Source organism: Scleropages formosus, chromosome 18, assembly GCF_900964775.1.
Source record: "Scleropages formosus chromosome 18, fSclFor1.1, whole genome shotgun sequence".
Taxonomy (NCBI): domain Eukaryota; kingdom Metazoa; phylum Chordata; class Actinopteri; order Osteoglossiformes; family Osteoglossidae; genus Scleropages; species Scleropages formosus.
The window spans coordinates 24,537,810-24,560,869 of record NC_041823.1 but is presented as its reverse complement, the minus strand read 5'-3'; the positions used below and the strand labels follow the sequence as shown (position 1 = coordinate 24,560,869).

Sequence of the window (23,060 nt, the reverse complement as noted above, 5' to 3'; positions counted from 1 at the left end):
GTGGTGCAGGCAAGGACGAAGTCTCTTACGTCCTGTTTCATGGATGGCCACCAGAAGCGTTCAGAGAGGAGCTTCAACGTTCGGTTGACCCCTGGGTGTCCTGTACTGGGACCATCATGGGCCCAGTGTAGGAGCTCGGACCAGATGGTGGAGGGGACGTATTCTTTCTCTTGGGGCTGCTCGTTGGGACCGGGTTCTTGACGTCGGGCCACTTGGATATCGTCAAATAAAGCCCAACGGATGGGAGCCCCAAACTGCGCCAGGGACAAGATGGTGTCTGGTGGGGAGAGCTGAGGCGATACCTCAAACAAGCGGAACAGCGAACCGGCCTTGCCGTTCTTGGAACCAGGATGATAGGTCACCGTGAAACGGAACCTGGTGAAGAACATGGCCCACCGCGCCTGTCTAGAATTGAGCCTCTTTGCCTTCTGCAGATACTCCAGGTTCCGATGATCAGTCAACACTAAAAACGAGTGAGTAGCCCCCTCTAACCAATGTCTCCACTCTTCCAAGGCCATCTCTATGGCTAAGAGCTCCCTGTTTCCTACATCATAATTCTATTCAGTAGGTGACATTTTGTGTGAAAAATACGCACATGGATAGAGCTTCAGGGGATTTCCCTGGCACTGTGAGAGCACCGCCCCTACCCCTACCTCAGATGCATCAACTTCCACGATAAAGGGCAGTTTGGGGTCAGGGTGCTTCAGGATTGGGGCAGAGGGAAAATGCTTCTTTAGGTCTTCAAAGGCCTGACTAGCCTCAGGGGTCCAGGTCAGGCGCCTAGGGGCTCCTTTTAACAGAGCAGTCAGCGGGGCTGCAACGGAACTGAAGTTCCTTATGAAGCGCCTGTAGAAATTCGCAAAACCTAGGAACCGTTGCAGGTCCTTTACTGTCTTTGGCTGGGGCCATGACAGAACTGCCGAGACCTTCTTTGGATCCATCATAACCCCTTTGGGTGTTAGGATGTACCCCAGGAAATCCACAGAATGCACATGGAACTGGCACTTCTCCCCTTTCTCGTACAACCTATGCGCTGCTAGCTTTTGCAACACCTCCCTGGCATGTACAATATGTTCCTCACGGGACCGAGAAAAGATCAGAATATCATCCAGATACACCAATACTGAGCGATTAATCAGCTCATGGAGTACTTCATTGACAAAAGCCTGGAATACGGAAGGTGCATTCGCCAGGCCAAAAGGCATGACCCGATACTCATAATGGCCTAGGGCGGTGCTAAAGGCGGTCTTCCACTCATCCCCTTCCCTAATCCGAATCAGGTTATATGTGCTCCTAAGGTCCAGTTTCGTAAAGATGTCATCACCGGAAACCTGTTCGAGGGCCGACGTGATAAGAGGCAAGGGGTGCGGGTACTTCACAGTAACGGCATTTAGCCCCCGATAATCAATACACGGGCGCAAACCCCCGTCTTTTTTCTCAACAAAGAAAAAGCCAGCAGAAGCTGGAGAAGTAGACGGCCGGATTAGTCCGGCTTCTAGTGCCTCCGCTATATAAGCCTCCATTGCCTGATGTTCAGGTTGGAAAAGAGGGTATACCTGCCCCCTAGGGGGTGTGGTGCCAGGCAAAAGATCTATAGCACAATCCCAAGGTCTATGAGGGGGCAGTTCTGCAGCCTTGTGTTTGCTAAACACCGCCGCTAGATCAGCGTACTCCCTTGGAATCTGCAGGGGCAGATCTGCATTAGGGCTCTCTATGGATGTGGAGTTACAAGACATCTCCAGATGTTTGGGACACTGCTTTCCCCAAGACAGCAGTTTCCCAGCACTCCAAGAAATAACAGGGTCATGGGTGACTAACCACAGATATCCCAGAACAATGGGGTGATCAGGGGACTTAATCAGATAGAACCATATCTGTTCCTTATGGAGGGGCCCTATCTGCAAAGTAACGAGCTCTGTGTGCTGCTCTATACGCTCAGACCCGATTGGAGCGCCATCAATAGCTTTAACAACCTGGGGTTTAGAGCATGGGGCACAAGGCAAGCCCCAGAACGCAGCGATATCACTATCTATGAAATTCCCTGCAGTGCTACTGTCTACCATAGCTTTTGTCTCCTGCTGCTGCAAACCCCAGGATACTGTAACTGGTAATATCAACAGGGAGGTATTGAGAGATACATCACTCACCAGTAAGTCGGTCCGTTGGGATCCACGGGGTGGCCGCACTGGACAGGAAACCTGAACGTGATCCACAGCTCCACAGTAAAAGCACAAGCGTTGCAGAAAACGGTGCCTCCTTTCCTCCTCTGTCAAATGCCCATTACTGAGTCGTATTGCTCCCTGCCTGACGCACTGTTCTTCGAGCCTTACATAGCTGACAGTGTTGTGTGCTTTTGCCGGCTCACTGTCACATAGGGCAACCGCAGGCTCAGCGCAGGGACACGAGGGGGCATCAAGAAGACATGTCTGCCAATAATGCATTTGTGAACTGGTCAGATCGGCGCCATGCCCACGGTGACTGAGGAGTCGTGTCAACCACTCCAAGTGATCCGTTATGCGGCGAGCGACGTTTGTACAAACCCGGAGTTGTTCTTGGTTCGCCTTTGTCAGCTCCACCAGTTCACGCCATTCTGCTGAAGTCATATTAGCGGGCGGATTCTTCTGTAGCGTCCAGACGAGAGTCCGACACGGACGCGCGTTGCTATTACGTCCGAACACGGACGAAACGTAAAATGACCTCACGTGCAGTGTGATGTTAAAAGTGCACTGTGCATATTGCAAGACACTCGGTGGAAGTGAAACAGGAAACACACACGATGTTTGAACTACGGTGAACAGTGAAACGCTATTCTGTGAGTATGACCGCAACCCCGAGATACCGGACTGGAACACTGGACCAGGACTGGAGAACAAGAGGCAGGAACTGACAGGACGGGCACTCGGGACTGGAGCATGAACACCTAGGAAACAGACTGAGGAAACAAGATACTACGAATCGCCAAGAGAGCACAATAGAACCGCTGATTAAGAATCCGCAAGTAGTTCTGCTCCGCTGGCTCCTTTTATACCTCCGTGTCTTATGAGATTGTGAGGTGATACGTGAGTGTTACCTAGCGGCACTGAGTGGCGCCGCCTCTGACCAGGAGGGGCAGTGACCCCGTGGGACGTGACACTCAGTGTTATCTATCTCTACTGAGTTTACACTATGAGCAGTCATGACACTTTTATCACCACAATTCAGCAGACATGTGCTGTATATTCCAGTAGCAACATCTTTGGCCACAAAAACACACACATAAAGATGTAGCTACACTCCTCCTGGAGGCATCAATGTATCAAGATTGTGTGGAAAAATTGGTAAATGGCGAGGCACACTGCCAAGTCAAAACATTTCCCAAATGGCTTAGAGGAGAACCTTGCAATACCAGCTATACCAAGGACTGATCAAGTGGGATACAGGTGAGGACTTCGTTTTGGATCTGAAAAATTTCTTAAATTCCAATCTGGAAGCTGAAAAGAAACCCCTGAAACAGCATTGGCAACAAAATATACTGAATATTTATTAGGGTTCTACTGAAATCAAATGCAAATTATGACATGGTATATGGAAGAAAGGGCTTACATTTAAAGTCACCGAAATACACACCGAAACTGCCATCTTATATTTTGTTTCTTCTGGATAGCTATAGAAATGAATGCATCCTAGAGGTCACCTCAGAATTATGTGGTTACAGACCAAAAACAAAGGGAGGTAATCCTTTGGCAAAATGATTACTGGGAATCTGCAGAAATGGATATCATTGCATGACAGGATGAATGCATAGTGGCTCTTAAAAATGTATTGCATCCCTGCCAACAGCTGTTGGGAACATCCCCTGCAGCCTCTGTGGTCATCATGTACTGCAGCATTTCTTCTCAGTCCTGGTATCACCACAGCAGACACTCCACTCTCCATCAGTACCCTGCTTCCCAGTGGCACAGCTCTAAGTCTCTGAATGCCAGAGTTGTGAGTCCACTGGAGGCCAGTAACACAGCACAACATTACTTGAAATGACTTGAAAAGAACCCTTTTGGTGTTTCTTTCAACAGGACATCGCCAAACCTAACTCTGATGGTATATTCTTTTGGTTCTAGAAGGGAAAAATAGTCAGTTTAAAGCCAAACTACATTCATAAATCAGGATCTTAATTACTGCAATATCAGAACATGGAAGCTTGTCTGTAAAGCGGAACCAAAAAACTGATGTACTCTCTGCTCACTCCCAGAATAAAAAGTATAAGTTTATCACAAGATACAGCACCTGCTCTAAATTATTTCTGAGAACAAGCAGTTAAGGTTACAGAATCGCTGAGCCAAGAAAACTTTCAGTAACCAGGATGAAATTGCAGAGTCTAATGCCGGGCACAAGGCTGGGGGAGGTACACCCTGGACAGGATGCCAGTCCATCACAGGGTAGTCGTAGGGTAGTCACACACAAATACAAATGCACTCTCCCACCTATTTATACATTATAACACATTACACATAGCTAAAATGCGGAAATTCCTTTGTAGACGGGATTCTGAGAAACTGGTCCATGTTTTTGTTTCCAGCAGGCTGGATTACTATAATGCTTTATTGTTGAGTTTTCCATACCAGACTGTATCCAGGCTACAGTTGGTACAAAATGCTGCCTCGAGAATTGTCACTAGAACTAGGAAGTTTGACCACATAACACCGGTACTTAAATCCTTGCATTGGCTTCTGGTCTCTTGTAGAGTTGATTTATAAAATCCTACTTTTGACCTATAAGGCAGTACATGGCATTGTTCCGGCTTACCTTTGTGAGATCATTAATTTTTATATCCCAGGACGATATCTCCATTCATTAGATGCAGGTTACCTTAAAGTACCTGTGATCAATAAGACCTCAGTAGGAGGTCGCGCCTGCCACGCCCACACCTCCGGGCCAACAAGGAACACCTGTGACCCAACACAGACCGCAGCATAAAAGGCTGCGTCGGACAACCAGCTGATGCAGAACCTTGATCTGCCTCCTCGTTAGCGACCTTCTCCAGCCATTTCCTGTTCCCGAACACCTTCCCCGAACCCGTCCCTTGTTCCCCCGATCTACTGCCTCCTTCGGATCATCGACCTCTTGCCTGTACACTGACCTCGCCTTTTGGATCCTCCCTGTTACGACGTTCGCACCTCGAAGACCCTTTGCCCGTCCTCTGACCTCCTCTCTTGGATTTCCCCGAAGACACCACGATTACCGCTCTGCACTTGGGTCCGCCGCTTCCCTCAGACGCGACCATGACAGAAGGTTCCGCCTCGTATACGGATCCAGCGGAGCTGAACCAACTCCAAGCGGAGTTGGATTCGCGTGAAGCACGCTTGGCAGGTATGGAACAGACGCTCCACAACCTCATCGCCTCTTACAAGCAGGTGGTAAGCGTGCTGAATACGTCGCGTGCGCCCACACAGCCCATTGAGAAACGCGCAGCCGGTCCTGCAGCGCCTGACTCGTCGAACGCCACTCCTTTTCCTTCACGCGGTTTCCACTTGTCTCCCCCGACCCGCTTTGACGGGACCCCAGCACAATGTGAAGGCTTCTTGTTTCAATGTGAGCTCGTTTTTTCCAGTATGCCCCCAGTTTACAGCACAGCTCAGAGCCGGATCACCTACGTCCTCTCTCTGCTCACGGGCAAAGCACTTGAGTGGGCGACAGCAGTCTGGACAAATGGCTTCCCCAGCACTTATACGCAGTTCAAGAGCCGGTTCCTCGCCGTTTTCGGACTGGTTCAACCGGAGGAACAGCTAAGTGAAAGACTCATGAGTCTACAGCAAGGTGACCGACCCGTGGCAGATTACACCCTAGAATTTCGTGTTCTCGCAGAACGCAGCGATTGGGGAGAGAGAGCCTTGCTGGCTAGTTTTCGCCGTGGTCTAAACTCATGCATCTGCGGTGAAATGGTGTTCCGAGGAGAAAGATGGACCCTTGATCGGTTCATAGAAACCGCTGTAACCTTAGATAACCAGATCAGAACCCAGGGACCAGCCTCAGAACCGGCTCCAGAAAGATGCGGTCCCGAACACTCTGAAGCAAAGCCGATGCAGCTGGGGCTAGGGCGCCTGCCCCTCACCGAACAACAGCGAAGACTACAAAATCGCCTCTGTCTTTACTGTGGTGACCCTAGTCACTTCCGTCTCCAGTGCCCTGTCCGCCCTGAGACCAAGGTGAGTGGCACCCTCTGTTGTAACCGCCTCGCGGTACCTGTAATGTTATCCTGGGGAGCAGGACAGGTACAGACGCAAGCACTGGTGGATTCGGGAGCAGCAGGGTGCTTCATGGACATTGGGTTTGCTCGGTCTCATAGCATTCCTTCCAAACCCATTGGGGGGCGTCTTAAAGTGACCGCCCTAGATGGCCAGCCCCTCGGGAAGGGTTTTGTGGACCACCAGACAGCCCCTGTAACTGTGAGAGTAGGTGTATGTCACCAGGAAATGTTGAGTTTTTATTTGATTTCGTCTCCGGAGTTGCCCGATTCTTGGGTTCCCTTGGCTCTCCAAGCATGACCCGGTTTTTCAGTGGAGTACTGGGGAGTTGGTGGCTTGGGGACCCCAATGTGAGAGAACCTGCTTACAGCTACCCTGTCGAGCTACGTCTATAGAAGGCTCAGAATCGGCACTGCAGGTGCCAGTTCCTCCCGAGTATCAGGATCTTGCGGAGGTTTTAAGCAAGAGACACGCATCCGAGCTCCCACTGCATCGCCCGTGGGACTGTGCAATTGATCTCTTGCCGGGTACCACGCCTCCGCGTAGTCGCATTTACCCGTTGTCCAGACCCGAACAATTCGCCCTCCAGACTTATATCACCGAAGCCTTAGAGACAGGAATTATTCGACCATCCACGTCCCCCGCGTCTGCCGGGTTTTTTTTCATCGAGAAAAAAGATGGGGGGTTACGCCCCTGTATTGACTATCGGGGGTTGAATAATATTTGTGTGAAATATCCACATCCTCTGCCTTTGATCACAGCCGCCCTTGAGAACATTCAGCAGGCGCAATGGTTCACGAAGCTAGACCTGAGAAGTGCGTACAATCTAGTCCGTATCCGGCAGGGTGACGAATGGAAGACTGCTTTCAGTACCACCCTGGGTCATTACGAATACCTGGTTATGCCTTTTGGTCTTGCGAACGCACCCAGTGTATTCCAGGCGTTCGTGAATCATGTGCTCGGGGACATGATCCACAAAGGTGTCCTGGTATATCTTGACGACATCCTGATTTATTCTGATACGTTGGCCAGGCATGTATTGACTGTCCGACAGGTGCTCCAGAGACTGTTGCAGAACAGATTATATGTGAAGTTGGAGAAATGTGAATTCCACAAGCAGAAGGTCTCCTTCTTGGGGTTCATACTTACCCGAGACGGCATTGCTATGGATCCGGGTAAGGTCCAGACCATCCAGCAATGGCCTCGCCCAACCACCACTAAGGCTCTCCAGCGATTTTTGGGGTTCTCCAATTTTTACCGCCGGTTCATCAGGAACTTCAGCATGATCGTCGCACCATTGACAGCACTTACCGCAAGTAAGACCCCTCGTCTCCCGTGGAACCTAGAAGCCCAACGAGCCTTCGAGAACCTTAAACTCAAGTTCTCTACAGCCCCCATTCTGCATCAACCCGACCCTGAGTTGCCATTCATGGTGGAGGTTGACGCCTCTGAGTCAGGGGTAGGCGCTGTCCTTTCTCAGAGGCAAGGTAAGCCCGTGAAATTATACCCTTGCGGATTCTTTTCCAGGAAACTGTCTGAGGCCGAACGAAACTACGACATAGGAAATAGAGAGCTCCTAGCCATTAAGTTAGCCCTAGAAGAGTGGAGACATTGGCTAGAAGGGGCACAACACCCTTTTTTGGTATTCACGGATCATAAGAATTTACAATATCTGCAGACAGCCCGGCGCCTCAACGCGCGACAGGCCAGGTGGGCGCTGTTCTTTTCTCGGTTCAACTTTACTGTCACTTACAGACCAGGTCCAAAGAACATCAAAGCGGACGCCCTTTCCCGGCTGCATGACGAAACGCAGGAGGTAACGGAACCAGACTACATCCTGCCCAGGTCCTGCTTTGTGGCACCCGTTCAGTGGGACTTCACCCAGGACCTGGCCCAAGCCCAACAAGGGGACCCCGAACCACCAGGTAAACCTTCTGGAAAACAATATGTTCCACCAGGTCTGAGGACGACTCTCCTACAATGGGCCCATGACCATCCAGCGGCAGGGCACCCAGGGTTTGGGAAGACTCAGGCTAGGATCCAGCAGCTCTACTGGTGGCCGTCTCTCCGGGAGGACGTACAGGACTACATCCGGGCGTGTCCAGTCTGTGCTCAGTCCAATGCTTCAAATCAGAGTCCAGCAGGGCTCCTGGAACCCCTGCCGGTACCCAACCGTCCCTGGACGCACCTAGCGTTAGATTTCTTAGTGGACCTCCCACTGTCAGATGGTAAGACCACCATCTTGACCGTGATTGATCGTTTTTCCAAGGGTTGTCGCTTGATTCCTTTGCCCAAGCTCCCCTCTGCCTTGGAGACAGCGGAGTTGCTGTTTCAGCATGTATTCCGGCTCTACGGTATACCCGAAGACATAGTGTCCGACAGGGGTCCTCAGTTCACATCGCGTGTGTGGAGAGCCTTTTGGAAGAAACTCGGGGTCATAGTGAGTATGACATCGGGGTACCACCCTCAAGCCAATGGGCAGGTAGAACGGCTACAGCAAGACATCGGTCGGTACCTCAGAAGCTATTGTCTTGAACACCCAACTCACTGGGTTCGATACCTTCCGTGGGCAGAGTACGCCCACAATACGCTCACCCATACCTCTACAGGTGTCTCTCCTTTTCAGTGCATCTTGGGGTACCAGCCACCATTGTTCCCATGGCAACCGGGATCCAGCGATGTGCCGGCTGTGGACTCTTGGTACCGAACCAGCGGCGAGGTATGGGCAGCTGTCAGACGACATCTCCAAGAATCACAAACCCGTATCAAACATCAAGCCGATCGACATCGGCGGCACCTCTCCCTTACACCCGGACAGAGGGTGTGGCTGTCACCCCGGGGTCTCCAAGGACCGTATATGTCAAAGAAACTCAGCCCAAGGTACATAGGACCCTTTAAGATTATCTGCAGAGTTACCCCGGTCTCATATCGCCTGCAACTGCCCCAACACCAACGCACACACCCGATGTTCCACGTATCCTTCCTCAAACCCTTGGCCACCTCCCTACACCAGCCCGCAAGTACGCCTCCAGACCCAATTCTCCTGCCTGACGGTGGTGCACCAGCGTATGCGGTACGGGCGCTCCTGGATTCCCGCCGTCGTGGAGGGGTACTCCAGTATCTGGTGGATTGGGAAGGATACGGACCTGAGGAACGGTGCTGGGTAGCGGCACGAGACATCCTTGATCCATGCCTCATCGCCGACTTCCACAGCAGTCATCCGGATCGGCCCGCACCTCGGCCTCGAGGCCGTCCCCCTGGTCGCCCTCGAGTGTTCGGGACCGATCCTCGGGGGGGAGTACTGCCACGCCCACACCTCCGGGCCAACACGGAACACCTGTGACCCAACACAGACCGCAGCATAAAAGGCTGCGTCGGACAACCAGCTGATGCGGAACCTTGATCTGCCTCCTCGTTAGCGACCTTCTCCAGGTAATTTCCTGTTCCCGAACGCCTTCCCCGAACCCGTCCCTTGTTCCCCCGATCTACTGCCTCCTTCGGATCATCGACCTCTTGCCTGTACACTGACCTCGCCTTTTGGATCCTCCCTGTTACGACGTTCGCACCTCGAAGACCCTTTGCCCGTCCTCTGACCTCCTCTCTTGGATTTCCCCGAAGACACCACGATTACCGCTCTGCACTTGGGTCCGCCGCTTCCCTCAGAACCGACCATGACAGCGCCTTTAGTTAAAGAGCACCTAAACTGTGGAATAGTCTACCAGTTACTGTCAGAAATGCCCTGCCTGTTTCTGTTTTCAAATCCTGACTAAAGACTTACATGTTCACTCAGACATTCCACCTCGTAATGTAATTCCACCTGCCTTGGTTGTTTTTTTATCACCTTTATAAAAATGCATTTTAAATTTACTTAAGTAACATATTACTAACTTTGTTCTATCTTCTCGTTGAGCACTACCTCGCTATATAAGACCTGAGGAGGCCAGCCAGTTGTGACAGACGAATCCCGTGCTGACAGAGGATGATGTCCATCTGACGATGGAGACGTTCCATGCCGAGCTGGGGATCCAAGATGCCATTTCCCAACATTATCATTATTACTTGTTACACACTGGCTTACAAATTGTTACTTTCTAGAATGCCCAGGAGGGGTGGGCAACCACTGGCCCGTGGACCCCCAGAGGTTTTTTCTCCCTTAGCCTTCAGTTGGAAGTTTTTGTTCCTTTCCCCGGTGGCCAGTAGGTATACTTATAGCTCTATAATTTCTTCATTATGGTAGCCATTATTAAGGGGGTGCGGTGGCGCAGTGGGTTGGACTGCGGTCCTGCTCTCCGGTGAGTCTGGGGTTCGAGTCCCGCTTGGGGTGCCTTGCGGCGGACTGGCGTCCCGTCCTGGGTGCGTCCCCTTCCCCCTCTGGCCTTACGCCCTGTGTTGCCGGGTAGGCTCCGGTTCCCCGTAAGGGACAAGCGGTTCTGAAAATGTGTGTGTGTGTGTGTGTGTGAATTGAATTATGGGCAGTTCAGCATCACCAGTTCACCTGAATAGCATGTCTTTATAATTTGAAAGGAAACTGGAGCACCCAGAGGAAGCCCATGGAAACAGGAGAACATGCAAACTCCATACAGACTGTGACAGATTCGCATCTACTCCCAAACGGCCCAGGCACTGTGAGGTGGCAATGCTACCCCTTGCACTGAAGTGTCGCTCTTAGATTTTTTTTAAATTTGTTTTGCAAATGAATTATTCAATGAATTGTGAGTAATAAAACAATAGAACTGAAATAATCACACATTTAAAAGAAAGAATTGTTTGAACTTGTACTTGGGAAAATTTTCAGACATTCAAAAACAACAATGCAAAACTGAGTCTTAACCCATGAGAGAGATACATTAGCATACCTCCGTTTTCTCAGTGTTAGAGTAAGAGTGACCTTACTTCTTACGCAAGATTGGCTAAAAAGGTTTAAACCAGCTATGGTGCATGGAGTTCAGTGCTGTTCCAGTGTCCTGCTGCCTAATGTAATCCTTTAACTTAAGTTAGGTGTTTCAAGTCTTGGTCCTGGAAAGATTAACTTATTGCCCATGTTGGCTTTCATTCTCCTGGAGCACCTACGCATCTGACTGAACTACTTAAGCAACTGAGCTTCTTTATCACTTTCTCAACACTGGTCCTTTCAACAGGACTGTACAACTTGCACACCATTAGAACTGTAATTATGTGCCTTCCCACAGGCCTCAGTACCTTCTAAGGCCCGCAGAGGGGGCTCTACCACATGCCACACAGCTCTCTGAATAACACCAGGAGCCCTGTAAAATTAGTCAAAACAAGGACTTCAGAAAAACTCACAGCCCTAAATTGCTTTTCAGTAATAAAATCATAATTGTTTCGAGAAAAATAAAAACTCATTATTTTGGAAGAATAGAACAATTCTGGTTAGTAATCAAGGGGGCGCAGTGGGTTGGACCACAGTCCTGCTCTCCAGTGGGTCTGGGGTTCGAGTCCCGCTTGGGGTGCCTTGAGTGGACTGGCGTCCCGTCCTGGGTGTGTCCCCTCCCCCTCCGGCCTTACGCCCTGTGTTACCGGGTAGGCTCCGGTTCCCCGCGACCCCGTATGGGACAAGCGGTTCCGAAAATGTGTGTGTGGTTAGTAATCAAATTTTTTAGCCATAATACAACTCCGTATACCCAAAGACTAGAGCTACAAGAGAGGGATCTAAACATTTTGTAAACTGCTTCAATAAATTGTTTTGCAAGTTGAACAAACAAATTTATCATTATACAGCTTAGCCCTTTCTACCTTTTCAGTGATCCTTCCTCAAATGAGCCATGCTTCACCTGAATTCCCTTTCAGATGCATTTAATTTTTAGCACAGCTCCCCCTGTTGCCCTTAAGAACCACAGGACCATCTGTCTATCTGTGCCCACAGATCTACAAGTTTCACTCGGCAGAAGGAATTTTGCTTGCTTTGCCAAATGCTTTCGAGGAAAAACTACATTGTAGGAGTGGTCTGGCTGGTTATAACTTATTACATTGGTGTACTGTCAGCTGGGACAAGATCATACAGAAGACCAAAATGGGTCAGATACCTCTCCTGAGACATATTTAGGAATGAGACAAGTGTTTATATTAAATCAAATCTGAACTGGTGCAGCAAGTTCATAATGTGGCTTGAGATTTCGATTCATGTCTGACTGTAAGCACTCCGTGATGGACATGCCATCAAGTAGAAGCCCTCATAGCAACCACTTGCATGCTTTCCAAGGACGGGGAGGGAACAGAAGCACTTTGCTAGCGCCTTCTTCCATGCATGTCTGCAGAGTCACACAGAAAGAACATACAAGCTCCACACACCCTGAACAGGACTTAAACCCCATGCCCACCAAACAGCTCACCAACTGCAAGGTACCAGAATTACCTGTTGCGCCACCATTAAATACTCTGTACGCTGATTAAAAATATGCTTAAGACACCCAAGAAAAACATAACTCTAAAACTGTGGAAGAACAAGAGGTCAAAAAATCCTTCTAGGCAAAATAACAAGAGAAAAAACTAATTCTGATCTCTATGGATCCAGTTAATCAGTTAAAAGAATTCAAGGGCCACTGCAAACAGTGAAAATGCCTTACAGTGCCTTACAATGCAGGCCACCTGAACTCACTTACTTCGCCTTTGCCTCCGTCCCTTTGAGTCCTTGAGGCTGTTGCTATAATCCATGAAGCTGAGGAAGACCACCACTGCAACCAGTCCAAGCTGCATAGTCACTTCCCAGCCACGTGGGGTCCTCTCAGACATGCAGACTGATCAGGCAGGGGGCACCCCCCACCTGGTGGGTGCTCCACGACAGGTATGCGTGCCCTGTTGCTGCCAGCAACGCCGCTGTGGCTTCTGCTGCACTCTTTGAGTCTTCACTGCTGGCTGTGTCCGTAGCTCCTTTCAGATACAACTCCAGACATGCCTGGGGCGTGAGCCATAGCCACCCGCAGGGGAAGGGGGATCAACGGGGATAGGATGGGATGGAGAGGTAGGGCAGGAAGTGGTGCAGAGGTGATAGGGGAAAAGCGTAGCCCAAGACAAATGTGGTTTGTGTGCAATTCAACCCATGAAGACCACTGGTGCCATTGGCAGTGGGAAAGCAGAAGGTGGGTTTGGCAGGAATAATTACTTGTACGTTTGTGTCTGTGTGACTACAGCTCAGAGGTTCAGGGTGCAGGGCCTGTTGAGGATGCTTTAAGGGGGAAAAAAAAGGAAAGACGAGGATAAAGGCTCTGCACTCCTCTGCGTGACAGTAGGTCCGTCACTGCCAGGACCTGGGGAGGAGAGAAATACTCACGGGTATTATCAACAGAAAGCCACAACAAAATATCACCTTAACTTGGCAGGTCAAGAGGGAACAGTGGCAAGAATGACCAACTGTTTCTAACTTTCTAGCTTTCACTGATTATCCTCCCACCTCCAACTCAACAATAAGACAGATAACATAAAAACCCATTATACAAACACAGCTGAGTTTTATAACACACATGGTTGCCAGCACAAGGTCAATGCTGCATGAGAAGCATTGTGCAAAATCTGCGGCTTCAGTACAAGGACTGCAACTGACCGAGTCTATGGCCAAACTTTGACAAAACCAAGTTGTACGTTCCTTGATTCCTGATGCCATTCCCTCACATTCCACAGAGATAGGCATAATCCTTAACTTTTTCAGTGCACTGCTGACAAACAACCCTTTCCAGCCTGCCACTATGCTCTGTCGGTCCTGTTTTGTTCGTGGAGAGCAGACAATATTGATGTCGAAAGGTAGAAGTATGGGTGCAAACCGTTTTCCAACAACACGGCTGAAACAGCCCAGGAATCTCACTGACAGATGGGCAAACTAGTCACAGCGAGAATGCCTATCAAAATAGCTACAAATATCCTTAACTACTCCCTTTCAAGTGGCTTCTGATGTAAGTAATGAGTATAAAATAGCATGATGGAAAAACAATAAGATCATTCAAATCATGTTTCTCTTGAGATTGCAACCAGGCTCCGTATACTTAGGGCCTGTACTTTAAATGCACAGAAATTCAATTTAGAGCAGTTTATATATTGCTTCTGGAGATACATAAACTGTGAAGAACACAAGGAGAACAGACTCTAACATCTGTAGGAAAAGCTTGTCACAGAACCTAATTTCTTGAACAATAATTTCTTCAGATGGATAAACTGTGGATGGATAAACCAGTTCAAGGTTATACAAACAATTTAAAGGCAGGGTGGTGATGCAATAGGAGCACCTTTCAGCTGTACCCCACTGCTTCTGATTTTTTCATTCAGTCAATTTAGTGCTATAAAGAAATAAAACTGTAGAAAGTTGCTCCAACATTAAAACAAATATCTAACGGTAATTAACTTCTGTATGATGGTGAATTCAGTGTTGTCTAATTCGTATTCATGAGATGGTGCAGATGGGCTCCCTGCAGCAACAACCAAACAGCGGGGGAAAAGAGGAAAGATTCTGGGGGAAAAAACATCCCCTCAGTCAAAGAAAAGGATTCCAGTTGCGTTATTTCATTATTCATGGGAGATGTGATAGCGTTTAATTACAGGGGCTTTCTCTTTCTGTGTCTACTCTGTATGATATTTCACAGCCCTCTCAGACCTGGGGGTTTGAGGACAAAAGCAGATCAGCAAAGAAAGAGTCACAAAGCACTTGCACATGTGTGCACCAACATATACACATACACACATATGAACAATGAAGTTCTGACTGAGGCTAAGAGAGCAGGAGCACAATAAAAGAATCAAACAAACCATCAAAAATAAATAACAAGCCACATGGTGACCCATGTGGAGCAGTCCCAAACCAGACTGACCATAGAACAGTCCCAAACCAGTCTGACCCCAGATAAGTCACATTCCAGTTGGTTTAAGACTTAACCATCAAACACGCACACAAAATTGACTAAATGCAGTGAAAACAACTGCAACATCACACACTAATCAGTGCCGCCACTTTCTATAATGTGTATTCTGGGTCCTTTTCAGATGTGAGGTGGTGGTTACCCTGGAGAAACTGAAATATTTTGTGAAGACCTCCAGACCCACATGAGAGCTCGACAGACAGAGTCTTTTCCAACACACACGTCACAGTTCCCCCTCCTGAGGGACAACTGGAGCCAAAGCTGCATCGCCGCCTTTTTGTTTGTGTGGGATCTGTCCACTTTATTAATTGGAAGACATTTCAGCCACAGCAAACATGCCATTGCGCTGGACACAAGCATTCCCAGTGCTGAGTCACTAAGGCTACCATGCTGGACAGTTTCATATGCTTTATCACTGTATTTCCCAGCCTTTCTCATATATGGTGCCCATTATGGCTTGGGAGATCACAGTAAAACAATGGGTAGGCTACTTTGGATTAATTCATGTGGCTGACCCTTTCGCTAAAGAAACTTACAATGATAAGCTACTAATAGCAGTTACTTACACATTTAAACGACTAGTTAACTTCCATTTTCAATTCATGATAAATAAATTAGCAAAGGATATCACATCAGAAGGTGGGTTTTGAATCCTGGCCCTTTGGGTGGAAGGTAGCAGCTTTAACCTCTAACAAAACCTGCTACCCCCTGTTGCCTTGCCAAGTAGAGTTTTCATACTGCCAGAATAATGACCTCATTTGGGACGCATAAAGCTCTGCATCTCTGTGTCAATTATACTTCATAAAAGAACCTACACAGATGTTAAAGGAAAAAAATATGAGACTTTGCTGCCCACTATGTGTGTTTATCTGACATATTCCCTGAGGAAGAAGAAAATTACCTGCCTGTGGTGATATCAGCTTCCAAGAGTCTACTGTCTTTTACCGGCTCATCTCCTAGTCTCTCAGCTCCACTCTACCTCAGCATGCAGCAACCATCTCCATTGTACTGTACATTCTGTCTTAACAGAATACAAGAAAGCATAGCCCTTCCCCAAAAATGGAGCAATGCATTACAACAAAGCAATCTGCCAAGCAAAACAACAATATAAAACATTAATTGACCTGGCTGTTACAAACTGCAATCACAGAAATTGCTAAACCAATTATACAGTGGCTGCCAACTAATTGGGGTGAGGGGAAGTTTCCATGCTCCCCTGCACCCTCAGTAAGTGCTATTACACAAGGTAAGTGTTCTCTTTGGACCTTTAATTATTTTTACTTTTTTCCACCATAAACCCACTTCAGTGAATTTCCAATGCCCCCGAACTCCCAGGAAACAATTTTGCTGGTTCTGTGAAGAACCATATGGCTAGGGACATGAAAAGGCAGAGAGTTGTAAACAGGCCATAAACACCCCTGGCAGTAAATTCATGCGCTTTGACAGACGTCCCATGTTCAGATCCACGGCTGCCCCTGAATGGTGTCCACTTGCTGAATCTGAAGATGTGAGAAAAAGGAACCCTTAGGTTGTGATCCTAGGAGCCATATTCACCCATATCCCCCACATCTCCATTTCCACCACATTTTCTCTCACTTTGCTTATCTAGACCAGAAGAGGAGCTTCTGGTGATTTTTCCAACTTAAAATACACAATATTTGTTGTGTGTAGAGTAGCCTGTGGCTTTAAGAGACTTTTAACAGCAGAGCCCAATGAGAGGCAGGGTCAACCAGGGGCCCATCCAAATTTGGGATATTTTTTGTCTGCTTTTGCTTTTCATGTCTGCCTTATCTGTATGTCTGAGTATAATGTTCTCATTGCATTGGGTGGACTGCCTACAGGTTTGTGACAGGAGAAAAAAACACAACCCACAGCTGCACTTACTCAGACCCAGAAGAAGAGAGCAGAGCAGAGGGGATATATATGTGTCTGTGAGTATGGCAGTGTTGGCTTAGGTGAACTGGGAGGTGAGGTTGCTCCTTGTTTCTACTCCAGTCCTAAAACCCTGGGAGGACTTCATCATTGTGGAGTGGCCACGAGGAGGCGCCGGGGGAGCCTGGTCTACAGGCAGCTCCAGAACATATAGTGGGTCTCACTCACCTAAGACTGTTACACCCTGCCCCATGGTCTTTCTGCACATTCCCACCTACAGATGTCTCAACCGGACTGCTAAAGCAGTGGAACATAGGCGCCTGGTTGAAGTCTGCACTCTTTTGTGCAAGATCCAAACAGAGGGGACAGCAAACTTCAGACCAGGACGGGAAGAGGCAGCTGGGAGCAACGAGAGGCTTCACAAACCAGTGATCTACCAAACTGTCAAAACTGCCAACAGTGGAACCAAGTGTCAAAAGAAATGCTTGATGTCTGTATGCTTTGTTTTCTAAATATAAGTGATGCTTGAAAATCCAGCATATGTCTCACAAAATGCACAAAAATGAGGGGATTTACTTTGGCTAAGATTTCAGACTGACAGGTTCAAGTAAAATACCTTTTAGAAAAGTATCTCGTTTTCAGTTTTTCTTTCTCTTACAGCATAGCTTTTGCTTTACATTAATACACTAATAGTCAGACCAAACATTTTCTTTGACCATCATGAACAGAATTTTGATACTCGTTAAAATACTGAATCATCTAAAATGAAGTAACACCCCATGAAGTAATCCACCCCTTCTGTATAACCTGACCCTATACAATTTTTTTTTTAATTTTGAATTTTTGTGTTTACTAACCTCTGTTGCAGTGAATTAAAATGCTCCTGCTTTTCAGATAATGAACTCCTGATTTACATTTAATTAAGGCTTTTCTCCAAAGCACTTTACAATGTTATTATTTACCCATTTATAAAGCTGGGAAATATCACCAGAGCATTTTAGGGTAAATACCTTGCTCAAGGGTAGTACAGCCAGAGGCAGGGTTCAAACCTGCAACCTTAGGATCCCAAGGCAGTAGCTCCAATCACTATGCTACCAGCAGTCAGTGGCAAAAGATTCTAAAGTTTTACAGATTTGTTTCACATTAATTTTATGTTTATTCAAATGGACATAATTATTTACCCAGCTAGACAATTTCACGAGAGCAGTTTAGGTAAGTACCTAGCTCAAAGGGTATTACACCTGGAAAGGAGAATCAAACCTGTGCCCTTGGGTCTGAAGGCTGCAGCCATAAGCACTTTGATACACTACGTATTACTACTTACATAAGAGTTAACAAACAACCAAATGAGGACAATTCATTCAGAGCAATGAATTTGTTGCTTATTATTTTGCATGTCACACCCCAGCTAAATAATAATAATAATAATAATAATAATAATAATAATATGAAGAAGAAAAAGAGAAAAAGAAATACAATCACAATGCATTAAAAATGATACAGAAGCCCTTAATCGGATGTGTAATTTATGATTCATCTACACGCTGACGCAATTTCAAACGGGATCACACTGACACTGATACTACAAGGTGGACCACTGCGCCAGGTCAGTCACAGGCAGAGGTCATATCTCTTCGTCGGAATGATGGAAGCGCAGAAATATGGAAGCAACGAGTTTCTTTCACTGAAAACAAAGTATGACACGTTGCAAAAATTTTACATGAACAAATTATTCAAACAAAGGCAACGACTGTACGACAAAAGTGTTCAGTAAATGAAAAAAAGAGACGAGCGAGCTCTTGACCTGAGTGTCTGACGGAGAACCTACCTGTGTTGGCTACCGCGGACCGCACGCGCCGCCCCGGACTGCCTTCACGCGCTCCACTCTTCTTTTTATAGGGGGAAAAATCCGCTACTTGTAGGTTTTTAAACGAACTCCTCCTACACGACACCTCCAAGGAGATTAAGGAACGTTATTTTTATTTATTGCTATCATTTGAGAAGGGCACTTTTTCTCCTTCGTCGTATTTTGCTTGTTTGGTAATAGTGTTATCTGCCTGCTGCTGGTCTCTTCTCCATGGTTGGTATTGCAAAAATACACACAAATTATTTACATTTCAACAGCCTTAGTATTTAAAATGGAAAATCCCTGAAAAAACATATCATCTTGATTATTGTTTGCCTGTTTCTAATCTAAATTGGCATTATGTACAAGATTACTGTCGCGGGTCATTTCAAAGCAATTTCCACATAAATCCACGTTGAAGGACAGGAAGGCATCCAACTCGAATCAGTAAGTTACAGTCTCAGGAAGTTTGCATCCGAGCCCATCTCGTGCCGCCGCTGCGCGCGGGAGGCTGTGCAGGCCCCGCCCCTCCAAAGCGCCCAAGTGAGAGAGACAAATCCTGAGCTGGAATCAGCTCGTGCTAGACATTGTGGCTTGTGACGCCTCGCGGTCGGAAAGTCCTTCGGCATACTAAGTGTTGTAACGGAAGGATACGTAGAACACAGCGACAAATATCAGATTATTATTTAATTATCCAACTGCTTTGTGAGACTGAATGATAATGATCTGCATGAACTCGGTTTAAAACTTCACTGGTGTACATACACGGTAAAGCCAATGGAAACAGAAGTTTGAACACGTACTTAGTCTCCGTACAGATCTCAAGCAACAGCTGTGCATGATGAAATATCTAAATATATGAAACTAAAAAAACAAAACAAACATTTCAGTAACATAAATTGTATATAAATAACGAAACCTTGTTCTCGGTTAGGTATTTCATATGCTATGACTCGCCAGTCATCGCTAAATTGCACAGATACACACCGGTATCATAATACTACAACTTCGTATATTTTATTTTATTAAAATGCAGGAGCAGCGCCGTTGTATAGATTTTTTAGGGCTGGGATGCACCCTAAAAAACTAAAAAGACCATGGAAAAACAAATTAATGCTGTGGCCAAAGAGAAACCACACAGCAGAGCACATGAGTGTATTGAAAGGTATTTATATGTTTATTTTATGTGCATTGTTTAACAGGCCATGTATTTGATTATTTTACCATCTTAAATTAAGTTCTTTCCAGTCCAGTTTTCTTCTCTTATCATACTTTCATATCTTAATTCACAAGGGTGAAAGCCGAAAGATAAAGTTTACAGCCCACGTGTCTTTTACTAGAGAGTTACTTTCCTCTCACAGAGTAATTGGCTGTTTGTGCAAATATACACATGCAACAAACAACATGTTAGTGTCAGGTGAGAGCTGCAGCACTGTTGGAAGTGAGTCGTTCATGGTGTAACTCACAAATCCTCCAAAAAAAATCAAAGAGTTGCTACTGGGTGCTTTCTCTCTGAGCTATTTAAATATTTATTGAGGCAAAACTCTGCTTCATTTGGCCCAGAACTTAATGAGTTTCTTCACTCAAGCATATTTGTTTTCCTAAAGGTTGCAGGGAGTGGGAGAGTGGAACCCAATACCGGAGAACAGCCTCAGGGGTCATGTTATCATTTCAGGCTGCCAGCTATATGACCTTGACTCCGACTGGTCAGATGAGGTCAGCTAGTTGTATTTTGGGGCTTGGCAGTGTTTGTCTTCAATTATGATAAAAACCTAAGGGTGGGGGTGAGGGAGGAGTTTATTGCTGGTTAGATTCCACAGCCTAAAACATCATAAACCATCCACCAGTTTATAAATGCTGCAGCCTGCCTGTGCTGAGTGACTCTGTATTGATCTTTCTCCAAGGCATACTGGTCAGAGAATTTCACAGCTGTAGCTCTGCCTCCTTGCTCTAGCATACAGGCAAGAGTGGCGTGCAGTCTGCTAATAAAGAGCAGGAAAGTTTGTAATGAGTTTTGGCCCTCAAATGAGGCAAAAAGAGATTATGCATTGTTTACACCAGCACTGACCTCATACAAACCAATCGTGCATGACATGGAATCATGCTAAACATGTTTCTTAGTAGCAGAGAAACCAAAAGACTTTCTTGGACCTACATTTCTGTTTACTAACAAGTGATGGTATAACCGTTGGTTAATTTCTGCTCATAACAGTTTCGGAGTCTTGTTTTTGTTGAATACAAAGGGGCCTGGAAGTCTATGGTAGCATGCTGATGCTCCTGGCCAGACAAGAAGACACCATATGTGGCATTAAAAAATGAATAAGCATTGAAGAAATCTACAGCATTCAGATAAAAAAAATAAGTGCTACTAGTTGCTAAAATTTGCTTGCTATAATTCTTGAAAATTCTTTGCCATAATGGTTCATCAGTGCCTACAGGCAAATGTCTTGAAGCACTTTTGCATTGTAAAGTAAATTTGCAGTGGGGCAGGCAGAGTCCTGGCTTCAGCACATCATAGTGGTGAGTGCAGCAGTGTCTGGAAGGCCTAGTCTGGGCAATGTTCAGTTTTGGTGGTATGACAAGGTCCACAAGAAGAAGAAGAAGCTTATTTAGGAGGTGGTGTGCACGATAGTGGAGGAATAATAGTCAGCTCGGATGACTGAGAAAGCAGCCAGTAGACCATGGACTAGGTGGAAAAAAGCAATGGTACGTAAGATCTCATGGACCCAGCATATTAAGATCTTGATCTAAGCAGTTTATTATGTGCTGCCCTGTCTATCCAACCTGTATAGCAGGGGAAAAGATGATTCTTTGTCATTTCCATTATGTTTAAAGAGAGTGATATTGGAGCATGTCCTCAGCAGTTCCCTATGACTGCTAAGTAAGCATCTCTATCACTGGTGCACACCCAGGAGGTCCAGGCTTTGGCAGAGTCTGTCAGTGTGCGGATAGTAGTAGGACCAAAGCAGGACCAGCAGACAAGCAAGGCAGGACATAGCTTTGTTAAGGCAGAAGAAAGAGCTGAAATAGCACCCAGTTTCATTTAGGGCTCCTGGTGATAGTTCAAGACTGGCAAATGATGTTAGACTTAAGACAGCTTTCCAGCCACCATTTATGAGGCCAGACATCATACTGCTGTCTGAAGCTTTACATTTGTTTAGCAGACACTTTTCTTCAAAGTAGCTTCCACTGGACTCTATGTAATGTTATCAGCCCACACACCTTATTCACCAAGGTGACTTATACTTCTGGATGCACTACTTACAATGGGTCACTCATCCATAGATCAGTACAACATACTCTCTCTGGCACTCACACACTATGGGTGAAGCTGAATAACATGTCTTTGAATTGTAGGAAGAAACCCACACAGACACAGGGAGAACATGAAAAGTCCACACAGACTAAGCAGGGATCAAACCCATGTCCTCTCATACCGCCCAGGCACTGTGGCACAGCAGCCTTACTTGCTGTGCCACCATGTCATTCATGCTCTTGCTTCCTTTTAGAGAAGTTATCTTGGTAGAGTATGTAGTTCATTGGGAAGGACAGATGAAAGAGCCTAATAAAATTATGACAAGGTCTAAGATACTGGTGGAGCACTGCCACTCAACAGGCTGGATGGCAAGGTGTGTGCTCATTAGCATGGCCTGGAGGGGCTTTGCAGGGAAGTCTTTCTATATGACATATACAGTGCTGTGAAAAAGTATTTGCCCCCTTCCTGATTTTTTTATTGTTTTGCATATTTGTCACAGTTAAATGATTGAGATCATCAAACAAATTTTAATATTGCACAAAGATAACCCGAGTAAATACAAAATGCAGTTTTTAAATGATGATTTTATTTATTAAGGGAAAAAGCTGTCCAAACCTACCTGGCCCTATGTGAAAAGGGGTTGCAGAAAGGGTTTCTAGATGGCAGTGAATGTGGAGAGATTAGCTGTGGGTAGTACTACCTGAACACAGGCTGGGGTTTGTTCAGCTGTGTGTGATGTTGAAATACCTTGACAGCTCAAGTTACATCACTGATGATGTGTTCACGTGCATAGTAAGATGTATAATAGAAAATGTCATTTTGTTCCGATTGTTCCAGTGTGTTTGAACCATGGTTGTAGAATAGTCCATTTGGGATATAATTTGATTTTATATTATGTGAATTCGGACTGGACAATATTATTCAGAAACAATGTTGAATTTATTTTAAAAAATTACTTAAAAATATAGTTTAATATTTGGTCCATATGAAAGGGAATGAAATGTAAC

At 46.4% G+C, this 23,060-nt stretch overlaps 1 protein-coding gene across 2 annotated transcripts in view; it reads right to left on the bottom strand.

Moving 5' to 3' along the window:
• The window catches only part of rspo1 (R-spondin 1), a 36,546-nt gene extending 17,657 nt beyond the window's left edge, over window positions 1-18,889 (bottom strand). The window contains exons 1-3 of one of the 2 annotated variants that reach the window (XM_018727031.1): window positions 18,780-18,889; window positions 15,981-16,578; window positions 12,839-13,483 (exon numbers count right to left, since the gene is read on the bottom strand). In XM_018727031.1, the coding sequence (XP_018582547.1) occupies window positions 12,839-12,968 (130 nt within the window). In that variant the 5' untranslated portion in view covers window positions 12,969-13,483; window positions 15,981-16,578; window positions 18,780-18,889. The remainder of the gene's footprint in view (window positions 1-12,838; window positions 13,484-15,980; window positions 16,579-18,779) is intronic. The other variant, XM_018727030.1, reaches the window with a different exon arrangement.
• Window positions 18,890-23,060: the final 4,171 nt, after the last annotated feature.